This window comes from Carassius auratus, chromosome 22 (genome assembly GCF_003368295.1).
Source record: "Carassius auratus strain Wakin chromosome 22, ASM336829v1, whole genome shotgun sequence".
NCBI classification, from domain to species: Eukaryota; Metazoa; Chordata; class Actinopteri; order Cypriniformes; family Cyprinidae; genus Carassius; species Carassius auratus.
Genome location: NC_039264.1, coordinates 32448019 through 32462073, shown reverse-complemented (window position 1 = coordinate 32462073; position 14055 = coordinate 32448019). Strand labels below are relative to the sequence as shown.

Genomic DNA, 14055 nt, shown 5'->3' with positions numbered 1-14055 from the left:
CAGTTTTTTATCATCTTGCCTCAGTTATAAATTTATAACTATATTAAAACTTCTTTTGAAAAAAATATTTGTCATTTGAATATTGATTTTAAAGTCGATTTAAATCATAAATCTGATTTTTTAAGGCTATATGCTATCTCCCAGCACTAAAAGCAAGAAAAGAAGGCTCCCTTTTAAATCACTTAAGTTGTCAGTTAATGAAGCTCTTTTTTTCATCGTGTGCATTGTGTTGATTATAATGAGAGAACTTGAGTTTAATCGTGAGGACGTTTTATTAATCCATCCATTCTTTAGAGTTTCAAAGGTTTAGCTAAATTGTGCAGGTTTAATTTATTCGTTTCTTGTTTTAGGCTAATTAGGCATAAATAATGTGAACGAAATTATACATTGCTTCACGTTTAAACATGCAACAATTTCTTAATCAGTTTACAGACAAATGTCTTTTTCCCAAGAAGTTATCTGTCAAAATAAAGGACAGTTAATGAATAACAAAAATGCATGTTGTTTTATTAAAGGAATTTTAAAATATAAATTAAAATATAGATATATATATGAAAATATTGACATTGCATATTAATCCATGTAGCCTACCACCACTTTTAATGCTCCGATGCAAAGTAAACCACAGTTTCTTTTGAATAATATAATCCATAATTAATATAATATAAATAATACTGCACACCATTTAAATGCATCAAATCTAAAATATGGTTTAATACCATGTAACTTAGACAAAATATAAGCACAGGCTCAGGCAAAGGCATGACATTTATCCTGCTTGAATTCGTTTTAAGAAATGCACATAACTTCATAAGTACCATGTTGATAACTTGTGGTTAAAGCACCACTCAGCGGTCAAAAGCTGCAAATGCACTTTACAGACGCTGCGGCGGCGGTACCCGTGGCGGTAAAAAGGGCCTTTTGGATGTCTACCTACTTTATATCCTTTTGATGTAAAAATCAATTAGTTATTTTAAGAGCAAAACATCTGAACGATATAATACTTCTTCAAATCAACTTTAAAGCTGTAACAAATTAAACTCACCATAGACTGTAAGACTGAATTTCCAGTATTTGGCCTCGCTGTAGGTCTGCAGTTCATAAAGTCCAGAGTGTGCATTTCTGATGTCTTTGATGGTCAGGGATCCAGTTTGTTTGTCCAACTTCAGTCTGTCTCTGAATCTCCCATCATTATAATCAAATATAGTAATGTGGTCAGCCTTTACATTGATATGAGCTATTAAAGAGTTGATGAACACCCACTGAAACACATCATCATCTAATTCAGTAATATCAGAGTTTAGAGTGACTGAATCTCCCTCCAGAGCTGACACTGACTTCACTGCATCTGTAACACCTGAAGAACAAACAGAAACAACATGGGGTGTGGATGCTGTGGGGATTAAAACATAAAATAGGTGTATCTTATGTGAATATTTAACCCACCATAGACTTTAAGAGTGAAATCTATCATCATACGTGTGGCATGTAGTTCATAATATCCAGCATGTTCAGTTCTGGTGTCTGTGATGGTCAGAGATCCAGTTTGCTTGTCCAGCTTTAGTCTGTCTCTGAATCTCCCATCAAGAACATCATCATACACAGAGAATCTGTCAGGCAATACATCAGCTATTATGGTGTTTTTATTTCCAAATGTCCACTGAATCAGATCATCAGTCTGTATTTCAGTAAGACCAGCGTTTAGAGTGACTGAACCTCCCTCCATCACTGACACTGACATCCGTGCATTTGCAACGACTGGAAAACAAACACAAAATAGATTATGATCTTTAAATAACTCTATATATGGTTTACTGAAATAGTTTGCTATTTTTAATTTTATTACTTAATTTTTTGCCTTTTTGCTTTCATTGATACAGAATGGTATAAAGAGTGTAGAAATGAAGTGAAATGGGAGAAAGACAGAAAGGAAGACAAGCACAACTGCTCAATGTGGCAGACCGAGGATATCGACTCTAATAAAAAATCAAACAGATGAAACACATATTTACCACCTTTGACAGTGAGAATGAAACTCTTGACCACGCTGTTGATCTGAAGTTTATAAAGTCCAGTATGTTTCATTTTGATGTCTGTGATGGTCAGAGATCCAGTTTCATGATCCAGCTTCAGTCTGTTGCTGAATTTCCCATTGTCATCAAATACAGTGTAGACGTTAGACACTTTTAAGATAAAAGCTATTAAAGCATCTACAAACATCCACTGAATGGGACCATCATCTTCTCTTATTTCAGTAAGACCAGAGTTCAGAGTGACTGAATCTCCCTCCTTCACTGACACTGACTTCCTTTCATCACCAAACACAGCTGAAGAACAAACACAAACAGGGTTTTAGTAAACAAAGCTTACATTCGAAACAACAGCAACAACAGAAGCAAAATGGCGTGTGGATGAATACTTGTATCTTTGTGATGATTAAACAATAAAACATTTGAAACAATTATATAACTCACCATAGACAGTGAGAAAGAAAATCTTCTTCATACAGTTGATGTGTAGTTGACAAACTCCAGTATCTTCAGTTGTGGTGTTTGTGATGGTCAGAGATCTAGTTTGTTTGTCCAGCTTCAGTCTGTCTCTGAATCTCCCATCAAGAACATCATCATATACAGTGATTCTGTCGGCCGGTTTATTTATTTCAGCAATTAAAGTGAATTTATCTAAACAAACCCACAGAATCAGACCATCATCCATTATTTCAATAAGACCAGAGTTTAGAGTGACTGAATCTCCCTCCATCACGGAAACTGGTGTCAGAATATTATCAAAATTACCTGGAGAGTTTATCACAGATTAAAGCTTTAAAATCACTTGATCTTGATTTAATGAAGCGTTACTAAAGTACTTTTAATAATTTACCAGAACTGAAACCGTAAAAACACATTTCAAACTCACCATCCAGACGCCAGAAACACAAACAGAACAAGACTAATCTGAGAAACATGTTCTTCATCGGTTCTCTGAAAAACCCACAACAGTGATGCATAAAATGTCTGAAAACACTCACAACTGAACTGTGATCTGGATGTGACCTCAGTCAGTGTTTCCGCTCACATGTCCATCTCCTTTATCGTCATGAAAATCAACGAGCTTTTGCTGATCTTACATTTTCACATTAATTCTGGGCCTGATTGAAGATTAATAGCAGAAGAGTGGCTAAGTTACACAAGGACACCCTAGCTCAGCCAAAAGCATGTTTGCACGTGTTCAGTGTTTATAAAGCTTACAAACGGTTTATCAAACTAGCGCTAAGACTACAGTGGTTCCCACTTTGGCAATCCAAAATTAACAGCTACAACACATTTTCAGTGTCCAACTTGAACAAAGTATTTCAGAGTCAGAGTATATCTTTGCACTGACTTGACACTGACCTGTTTCCAGAAAAATTCTGGAAATGCTAATTATGCTAATATGGAAATAATGTGTAACTGGGACATGTTGCGTATCCCAAATGCATGTTAAACTCACAGCAGAGATGGAGATTCGCTGTGAACTGATACGAAGATGCTAAAGAAGATGTTAACTTCCTGTTTCTTGAACTGTTGCATAAAATCAATATCACATTTGCAATCATGCTGATATTCTAGAAAACAGCACTGTCGCTGGCATGATATTCCTTATCAAATGATATAAATACAAAAGTTTAATATATGTATAAATATAAAAGATCATATTTAATATGACAAAGTCATTTCAGGGTGATTTAAATGGCACTGATAATAGGCTAAATCACGCAGTGAAAGCATGCACATGCACTAGGTTATCGTACTAGAAGGGAAAACCCGCTTCACCCACAAACTATTAACACACACAAACCACGTTACTGTACAGATAAAAGACAGTAAAACCACTGCAAAGTCCATTTGACTCAAAAACCAGTGAATCACATTTAAAATGTTTTCTTGTGTTGTACAATGAGTGTAAATGTAGTTGTTAGTTTTGAAAAAAAACACATTTGATTACCTGAGACTTTTGGCTTGGCGGATGCACTGCTGAAACAAGAAACATTAACAGACTGTGATGAAGATCAGTTATTAGCATTCTGTGGTATATTAAACTGGCATCACATCACAAAAGAATCATGTATAGTATGCATCAAACATCACACCACATTAGCTGTGAAAAAATCTGATCACAACAGGTTTAACAAGCAATCAAGCGTTTTTGAAATCCTCTTTTAGAGTGGAAATTAACATTGATACCAGGAGGTGAATATATAAAGTCATTATAAATAAATGGACATTCAATTATTTAAATGTCAATGAAATCACATCGTCATATGTGCTTAATCTTATTCAGTCCTGGATCTGATGTCACGAACAAGGACAGTAGCCACGCCCACTGGAGCAGAGAGGACCAATCGGATCACAGCTTCACCAAATCTAAGGGATAAAAACATCAAACTGAGATCAGCTCAGTCAATAAACGTTAATATCAGCACCAACATCAACTAATATCAGATCTGCTTTACCTGAACCTGGTTGACAGAGTTGAGTGATGTCCAGATGTGTGGTCTGGTTTCTGATGGGATTGTTGATCACACAGCTGTAGCTGTTTTTCTCCTGATATTCCACCTCCAGAGGTAGAGAGAGACTGATGCTGAGATCAGACACACTGATGCTGTACAATAAACTGTTTCCTTTGTACCAGGAGAGAGTCACATGACTCACATTCACCACTGAACACAGCAGTGAACAATATGATGAAGATGAAGATGATGAAGATGATGAACAGTTTGAAGAGTTACCACTGATGACAGGAAGAGACATACGAGCTGAAAACATGAGAGAATAAAGAGAAATACGGATGAATGAAGATGTTCAAGCAGATGAGGAAGAAACAAAGACTGATCAAAAGTATAGCATTTCACAACATCTGATATACAGTAGAAAGTTTAACAATTTAGGTGGAATAATTGTAAAAACAAAACTGTAGACATTGAGATGAAAAGAAGGCCTGCTCCAAGTGTTGTACTCTAGTTCATATTCTCCAGTGTGTTGAGTTGTGATGTTTGTGATGGTCAGAGATCCAGTTTGATCGTCCAGCTTCAGTCTGTCTCTGAATCTCCCACCAAGAACATCATCATACACAGAGAATCTGCTCTCTGGTATATTAATTTCAGCTATTAAATTGTCTTTATTTATAAACCACCACTGAATCCAGTCATCATTCAGATAAGTACGACCACTGTGTAGAGTGACCGAATCTCCCTCCATCGCTGACTTCTTTGTATCGGTCTCAACAAACCTTTCTGTAGTGCACAGAGTTTCTCACAGTTTATAGTTATACGATAATTAAAGCCTTCACTAAAATACGTTTAATCATATATCATAATCATATTTTTTTTTATGCATTTATCGAGACTCAGTGAGGCATCTCCATACGAAATAAAACGAATGAAGTAGAAGTGAAAAGTGAATGTGAAACATTGATGAATCTGACTGTTATTTTATGTGTGTGATATTCATGAACTGAGAAACCAAAATTCCCTTGTGGTCATTGTTATAAAGAAGTCAAACTTTCTTGTTAGTGTAAAAAGTCTTTGCATTTCCCGAAATGTGTATTACAGTATCAATCAATCAATCAATCAGTCACCTTTATTTATATAGTGCTTTAAACAAAATACATTGCGTCAAAGCACTGAACAACATTCATTTGGAAAACAGTGTCTCAATAATGCAAAATGATAGTTAATGGCAGTTCATCATTGAATTCAGTTATGTCATCTCTGTTCAGTTTAAATAGTGTCTGTGCATTTATTTGCAATCAAGTCAATGATATCGCTGTAGATGAAGTGACCCCAACTAAGCAAGCCAGAGGCGACAGCGGCAAGGAACCGAAACTCCATCGGTGACAGAATGGAGAAAAAAACCTTGGGAGAAACCAGGCTCAGTTGGGGGGCCAGTTCTCCTCTGACCAGACGAAACCAGTAGTTCAATTCCAGGCTGCAGCAAAATCAGATTGTGCAGAAGAATCATCTGTTTCCTGTGGTCTTGTCCTGGTGGTCCTCTGAGACAAGGTCTTTACAGGGGATCTGTATCTGGGGCTCTAGTTGTCCTGGTCTCCGCTGTCTTTCAGGGCAGTAGAGGTCCTTTCTAGGTGCTGATCCACCATCTGGTCTGGATACGTACTGGATCCGGGTGACTGCAGTGACCCTCTGATCTGGATACAGACTGGATCTGGTGGCCACGGTGACCTCGGAACAAGAGAGAAACAGACAAATATTAGCGTAGATGCCATTCTTCTAATGATGTAGCAAGTACATCAGGTGTTATGTGAAGTGTTTCCGGTTCCGGTTTACCTAATTAATGCAGCCTAAAAATCCTTTAACGGATTTGGATATTAAAAGCATATTAGTATGTTATGTGTAAGCCAGGTTAAAGAGATGGGTCTTTAATCTAGATTTAAACTGCAAGAGTGTGTCTGCCTCCCGAACAATGTTAGGTAGGTTATTCCAGAGTTTAGGCGCCAAATAGGAAAAGGATCTGCCGCCCGTAGTTGATTTTGATATTCTAGGTATTATCAAATTGCCTGAGTTTTGAGAACGTAGCGGACGTAGAGGAGTATAATGTAAAAGGAGCTCATTCAAATACTGAGGTGCTAAACCATTCAGGGCTTTATAAGTAATAAGCAATATTTTAAAATCTATACGATGTTTGATAGGGAGCCAGTGCAGTGTGGACAGGACCGGGCTAATATGGTCATACTTCCTGGTTCTAGTAAGAACTCTTGCTGCTGCATTTTGGACTAGCTGTAGTTTGTTTACCAAGCGTGCAGAACAACCACCCAATAACGCATTACAATAGTCTAACCTTGAAGTCATAAATGCATGGATTAACATTTCTGCATTTGACATTGAGAGCATAGGCCGTAATTTAGATATATTTTTGAGATGGAAAAATGCAGTTTTACAAATGCTAGAAACGTGGCTTTCTAAGGAAAGATTGCGATCAAATAGCACACATAGGTTCCTAACTGATGACGAAGAATTGACAGAGCAATCATCAAGTCTTAGACAGCGTTCTAGGTTATTACAAGCAGGGTTTTTAGGCCCTACGATTAACACCTCTGTTTTTTCTGAATTTAGCAGTAAGAAATTACTCGTCATCCAATTTTTTATATCGACTATGCATTCCATTAGTTTTTCAAATTGGTGTGTTTCACCGGGCTGCGAGGAAATATAGAGCTGAGTATCATCAGCATAACAGTGAAAGCTAACACCATGTTTCCTGATGATATCTCCCAAGGGTAACATATAAAGCGTGAAGAGTAGCGGCCCTAGTACTGAGCCTTGAGGTACTCCATACTGCACTTGTGATCGATATGATACATCTTCATTCACTGCTACGAACTGATGGCGGTCATATAAGTACGATTTAAACCATGCTAATGCACTTCCACTGATGCCAACAAAGTGTTCAAGTCTATGCAAAAGAATGTTGTGGTCAATTGTGTCAAACGCAGCACTAAGATCCAATAAAACTAATAGAGAGATACACCCACGATCAGATGATAAGAGCAGATCATTTGTAACTCTAAGGAGAGCAGTCTCAGTACTATGATACGGTCTAAATCCTGATTGGAAATCCTCACATATACCATTTTTCTCTAAGAAGGAATATAATTGTGAGGATACCACCTTTTCTAGTATCTTGGACAGAAAAGGGAGATTCGAGATTGGTCTATAATTAACAAGTTCTCTGGGGTCAAGTTGTGGTTTTTTTATGAGAGGCTTAATAACAGCCAGTTTGAAGGTTTTGGGGACATATCCTAATGACAATGAGGAATTAATAATAGTCAGAAGAGGACCTATGACTTCTGGAAGCACCTCTTTTAGGAGCTTAGATGGTATAGGGTCTAACATACATGTTGTTGGTTTAGATGATTTAACAAGTTTATACAATTCTTCCTCTCCTATAGTAGAGAATGAGTGGAACTGTTCCTCAGGGGGTCTATAGTGCACTGTCTGATGTGATACTGTAGCTGACGGCTGAATGGTTGTAATTGTATCTCTAATAGTATCGATTTTAGAAGTAAAGTAGTTCATAAAATCATTACTGTTGTGGTGTTGGGAAATGTCAACACTTGTTGAGGCTTTATTTTTCGTTAATTTAGCCACTGTGTTGAATAAATACCTGGGGTTATGTTTGTTTTCTTCTAAAAGAGAAGAAAAGTAATCAGATCTAGCAGTTTTTAATGCTTTTCTATAGGATATGCTACTTTCCTGCCAAGCAATACGAAATACCTCTAGTTTTGTTTTCCTCCAGCTGCGCTCCATTTTTCGGGCTGTTCTCTTTAGGGTGCGAGTATGCTCATTATACCATGGTGTCAAACTGTTTTCCTTAACCTTCCTTAAGCGTAAAGGAGCAACTGTATTTAAAGTGCTAGAAAAGAGAGAGTCCATAGTTTCTGTTACATCATCAAGTTGTTCTGAGGTTTTGGATATGCTAAGAAATTTGGATACATCAGGAAGATAACTTAAAAAGCAGTCTTTTGTGGTAGAAGTGATGGTTCTTCGATACTTGTAACAAGAAGTAGAATTTACAATTTTGGCTACTCACAGTAGCACAAATGAGTGTAATTGTGACTCACCGTAGAGAGAAACATCGAATTTTATTTAATCTCTAAATCGCTGCTGTTGGTGACGGTCACTTCATAAAGTCCAGAGTCTAATATTCTGCTTTCGGTGATGGTCAGAGATCCAGTCTGGTGATCCAGCTTCAGTCTGTCTCTGAATCTCATATCAGGATTATCAAGTATCCTTTTGGTCACTGTTGATTATAGCTATGGTAGACCTGTCATTTCCAAACGTCCACACTATGTCATCGTCTGTCTGTATTTCAGTAAGACCAGAGTTAAGAGTGATCAACTCTACCTCATTCACTGAGATGCTCTCTTTAAAACCAAACACACCTGTGGGACACAACGGAAGCAAGCCGGAATGTGTCTTAATAATTGTATGTTTGTGATTTGGAATAAAAGTTAATTTGAGCTCCACACAGAAAACACTTCAGATGAGAATCAGGTCACGACTGAAACCAAAGCTGCTGAGTTTGAGCTTCAGTGTTTTTATATAAAAGACATTGAGAGCCGATTTCATTTCAAGGAGGTTGCATCAGTGATAGGAGATGAATATTTTCAATATTGGTCTCTGCTTTCTGCTGATTTGAAGAAGTGCATGTAAAACACTGGACTGCTCTCAGCTCCATGACAGTATATGTCCTCTATGAACAAAAGTTTCATCACATTACTGCTCAATACCACGACTTAGGTGTCTTTGAGCAAGGAACTGAACCCCCAACTGCTCCCCGGGCGCCGCAGCATAAATGGCTGCCCACTGCTCCAGGTCTGTGTTCACAGTGTGCACAGCAAAATCCCCAGTGTTAATTTAACACTCTGAGTGTGGACTCATATAAATACTAAAGCAGTGTTAAAAGTAACACTGAAGCAGAGTTAAAGTTAATGAGATAATTAAGAAGTTAATTGAGTTATGATTAAGCATTACTGAAGACACCTGCTGTTAAACAAGCAGAATCACAAACGAGAAAAATCACAATTTGTGTGTCACCATTATAGTGTTCAGTGTTTGCTTTAGCTGGGATCTTGGCTTATAACTTTTTACTTTTAAAGTTTGTTTGTCAAACCAAGAGCAAAAATCATCGCGTGTTGATGATTATGTTTTAATGTAATCGTTGTTTGACATGAATCACTGAACTCATTTACAGTCTTTTCTCAAAGTAAAACTTCCATTATTGATTGTCACAGCTTTGATTCCACAATGAAAACATCTGTATTTTCTATACATTTTGTAGGTATCTCTCTCAAGTGATTCTGATTTTTTTTTTATTGAAGAATTTTAATTTTAGGCACACACAGATAACAATAATCAACGTATGAATCTCAACAACGGTGACAAACAACATATTCAGATAAAAAGACCAACTCTGAACATCACAAAACTAGATACAAAAAAATGAACATAAAAACAGCAAAAATAATATATAGTTAGAATAAAAAGTTAAAAAGACAGTTCAGCTCATAATTTATTCATGCCGCAATGCATGATGGGAGCCATGGATGAGTTTTTATTGGCTACAACATGCTTTTTTGATGGTCACCGTTGTTGTGATGCTCACGCTAATTCTGTCACAGTGTCTGGGTTGTTGTTCCCCGGGGTTCCACTAGATGTCCTCCTTCTCACGGTGTCTGTCCCAGAGCACTTCCTGTTTCCTTATATGGTCACCTTCCTCCTTGTTACGTAATTGATTGTCTCCCCCACCTGTCTCCTGTTTCCCCATTACCCTTCTGTGTATAAATACCCAGTCTGTCTTAGTCTGTGTTACGGAGTCCTTGTTTATATGTTACAGTTTCATGCCCGTCATCCTGATCTTGCCTTGCCTTGCGTTCGTGTCTTGTTTGTGTTTATGTTTTGGATTCTCTGGTGTTGACCCTGCCTGGACTGTTTACTCTACTGGATTACCCCTTTAATAAATCATACTTACTGCAATTGGTTCCTTCTCTTCGTGTTTCCTAACACATACCGTGACAGAAGGACTCCGTCAACATAGGAACCAGCGGTATGTCTGCTCATGCCTCATCCCCAGCCACAGAGCGGGACAGAGGCGGTTTTGATGGAGCTCGCCTGGTGGTTTTCCGGGGGACCAGGGGAGGTCGCCGAGGAGGGAGTGGTCGAGAGGAGATTCAGCACCAATCTCAACCATGGCCTCCCTTTGACCCAGGGCTCGTGTGGGATGGATCAGAGCCACCCTCTCACCATGGCGGACGGAGAGGTGAGAGGAAGCGCACGCCCGCCATGGTAACGCCACAACCCAAGATGGCCGCCAGCCCAGTGCCACAGCACCAAGTGGTCGCTAGCCCAGTACCACAACACAAGATGGCCGCCAGCTCCGCGCCACAGCACAAGATGGCCGCCAGCCCTGCGCCACAGCACAAGATGGCCGCCAGCCCAGCGCCACAGCACAAGTTGGCCGACTCAAAGCCTGAGTCTCCAGATAAGGTGCACGATGCTGTCCCGGAGGCAGAGGCGGTGCACGATGCTGTCCCAGAGGCGGTGCTCAATGCTGTTCCGGAGGCCGAGGCGGTGCCCGTTGCTGTTCCAGAGGCCGAGGCGGTGTCCGTTCCTGTTCTGGAGGCCGAGGCGGTGCCCGAGGCTGTTCCCAATGCAGTTACCGAGGCGGTGCCCGAGGCTGTTCCCAATGCAGTTACCGAGGCAGTGCCCGTTGCTGGTCCAGAGGCTGAGGCGGTGCTCGAGGCCGATCCCGAGGCCGTTACCGAGGTGGTGCCCGAGGCCGTTCCAGAGGCCGAGGCGGTGCCTGATGCCGAGGCCGCGCCCGATGCCAAGTCGGTGCCCGACGCTGTTCCAGAGGCCGAGGTGGTGCCCGAGGTCGAGGCAGCGCCCATTGCTGTTCCAGAGGCCGAGGCGGTGCCCGAGGCCGTTCCAGAGGCCGAGGTGGTGCCAGAGGTCGAGGCAGCGCCCATTGCTGTTCCAGAGGCCGAGGCGGTGCCCGAGGCCGTTCCCGAGGCAGTTGCCGAGGCGGTGCCCGAGGCTGTTCCAGAGGTCGAGGCGGTGCCCGACGCTGTTCCAGAGGCCGAGGTGGCACCCGTTGCCGAGGCAGTGCCCGAGGCTGTTCCGGAGGTCGAGGCGGTGCCCGAGGCTGTTCCAGAGGCCGAGGTGGCGCCCGATCCAGCTCTGGAGGCTGAGGCGGTGCCTGATGCCAAGGTGGTGCCCGAGGCTGTTCCAGAGCCAGGGCCAGTCATCGAGGACCCTCCAGAGCCAGGGCCAGTCACCAATTACCCTCCAGAGCCAAGTCAAGTCACTGGGTGGTCTGCTGCTCCGTTCCGGGGGACTCCGGTCTCAACCACGGGGACGTGGTGGCCGTCCGCTCTGCCCTGGAGGGCTCTGACTTTGAACACAAGGCTGTGGTGGTCCTCCGCTCCGCCCTGGAGGACTCTGACTTTGACCACAAGGCTGTGGTGGTCTTCCGCTCCGCCCTGGAGGCCTTTGACTTTGACCACAAGGCTGTGGTGGTCTTCCGCTCCGCCCTGGAGGCCTTTGACTTTGACCACAAGGCTGTGGTGGTCTTCCGCTCCGCCCTGGTGGGGGCCTCAACAGGTCCTTCAGGGGTTTCTGTGTGTTGTTTTGGTTTCTGTTAGGTTTCTGTCTGTTCTCCTCAGTTTGTCTGGCCCTCCGTCCCTCCCCCTGTACCTCCTCCGGTCCTCCTCCCTCCTGGTCTCCCTGTTTTATGTTTTCATTTCTGGTGTTTGTCCCCCATGTGTTCCTTGTCTGACCCACCGTCCCTCCCCCTGAGCCTCCACCTGTCCGCCTCCCTCCTGGTCTTTGTGTTTTGTCTTGGAGCGTCTGGGAGCCGCTCCGTAGAGGGGGGGTACTGTCACAGTGTCTGGGTTGTTGTTCCCCGGGGTTCCACTAGATGTCCTCCTTCTCACGGTGTCTGTCCCAGAGCACTTCCTGTTTCCTTATATGGTCACCTTCCTCCTTGTTACGTAATTGATTGTCTCCCCCACCTGTCTCCTGTTTCCCCATTACCCTTCTGTGTATAAATACCCAGTCTGTCTTAGTCTGTGTTACGGAGTCCTTGTTTATATGTTACAGTTTCATGCCCGTCATCCTGATCTTGCCTTGCCTTGCGTTCGTGTCTTGTTTGTGTTTATGTTTTGGATTCTCTGGTGTTGACCCTGCCTGGACTGTTTACTCTACTGGATTACCCCTTTAATAAATCATACTTACTGCAATTGGTTCCTTCTCTTCGTGTTTCCTAACACATACCGTGACAGATTCCTGATGTCTGTGTGTCCAAATAAAAGATTACTTTTTTTTTTACGTAGAACTAACTATTAAAAACATGTCATACTATGTCAGAAATGCTGGGTTGCTTACTTTCCTTTTTCACTTAATTTATGTATGCAGTAAAGAAACTTAAACTCAGGCATTCAGGTCACTCTATAACAAATAGCTCAAATCACAATCAATAGCACACATGATTGCCTTTGCTGTGGTCTGTCTGTATGATATAATTCAGTCACCACAGCCACATAAAATCTAAAGATAATAACTGAAGGGTCAAGATCCCAACTAAAGCAAACATTGACCACTATAATGGTGATACACAAATTGTGATTTTCTCGTTTGGTGATTCTGCTTGTTAACATCAGGTGTCTTCAATAATGCTCAATCATAACTCAATTAACTTCTTAATTATCTAATTAACTTCAGCTCTGCTTCAGTGTTACTTTTAACACTGCTTTAGTGTTTATATGAGTCCACACTCAAGAGTGTTAAATTAACACTGGGGATTTTGCTGTGTGTGTGCACTTCGGATGGGTTAAATGCAGAGCACAAATTCTGAGTATGGGTCGCCATACTTGGCTGAATAGGACGTCACTTTTTGACTTTCACTTTTTCACTGCTCTCAAAATACAGCACAAGGTCCGAGTGTCTAAACTAGGGCTTCACGATATGGAAATTAGCCAACACTGAAGAATTAGTCATCATATTTAAGAAAAATACAGTTGAATAGCTACTAAATATCTGTGTAATTTTTAAAAATCTTTTGTGAATACTGAATTGATGTGACTAATTTAACTAACAATCATTAAGCCTTCAGCCTGCCGTTGATGTCTTTAGCCTTCGAGAGGTTGCAGGGAGCGTCAATTTTCACGAAATTGGACTTACATAATGCTTATCATTTGGTCCGCGTCAGGGAGGGGGATGAATGGAAGACAGGCATTCATCAACGACGTGCTGCGAGATATGATTGACCAATTCATATATGTCTACCTGGACGGCCTGGCCTCCCGATAGACGTGGTTTCCGACAGGGGACCCCAATTTGTGTCCAAATTTTGGCGTGAGTTCTGTAGATTACTCGGAGCAACTGTAAGTCTGTCCTCAGGGTTTCATCCCCAGAGCAATGGTCAAAACGAGAGAGCCAACCAAGATTTGGAAAGGGTGTTGCGATGTTTGGTTTCCAAGAATCCTTCCTCCTGGAGCCAACAA

The 14055-nt window shown here is 41.3% G+C and overlaps 1 protein-coding gene across 1 annotated transcript in view; it reads right to left on the bottom strand.

Moving 5' to 3' along the window:
* LOC113040586 (SLAM family member 5-like) overlaps nt 1-10836 on the bottom strand; it is a 30458-nt gene extending 19622 nt beyond the window's left edge. The window contains exons 1-4 of the mRNA XM_026198889.1: nt 10796-10836; nt 8794-9029; nt 4565-4583; nt 2475-2605 (exon numbers count right to left, since the gene is read on the bottom strand). Coding sequence (XP_026054674.1) covers nt 2475-2605; nt 4565-4583; nt 8794-9029; nt 10796-10836 — 427 coding nt within the window. The remainder of the gene's footprint in view (nt 1-2474; nt 2606-4564; nt 4584-8793; nt 9030-10795) is intronic.
* Between the last annotated feature and the right edge of the window lie 3219 nt (nt 10837-14055).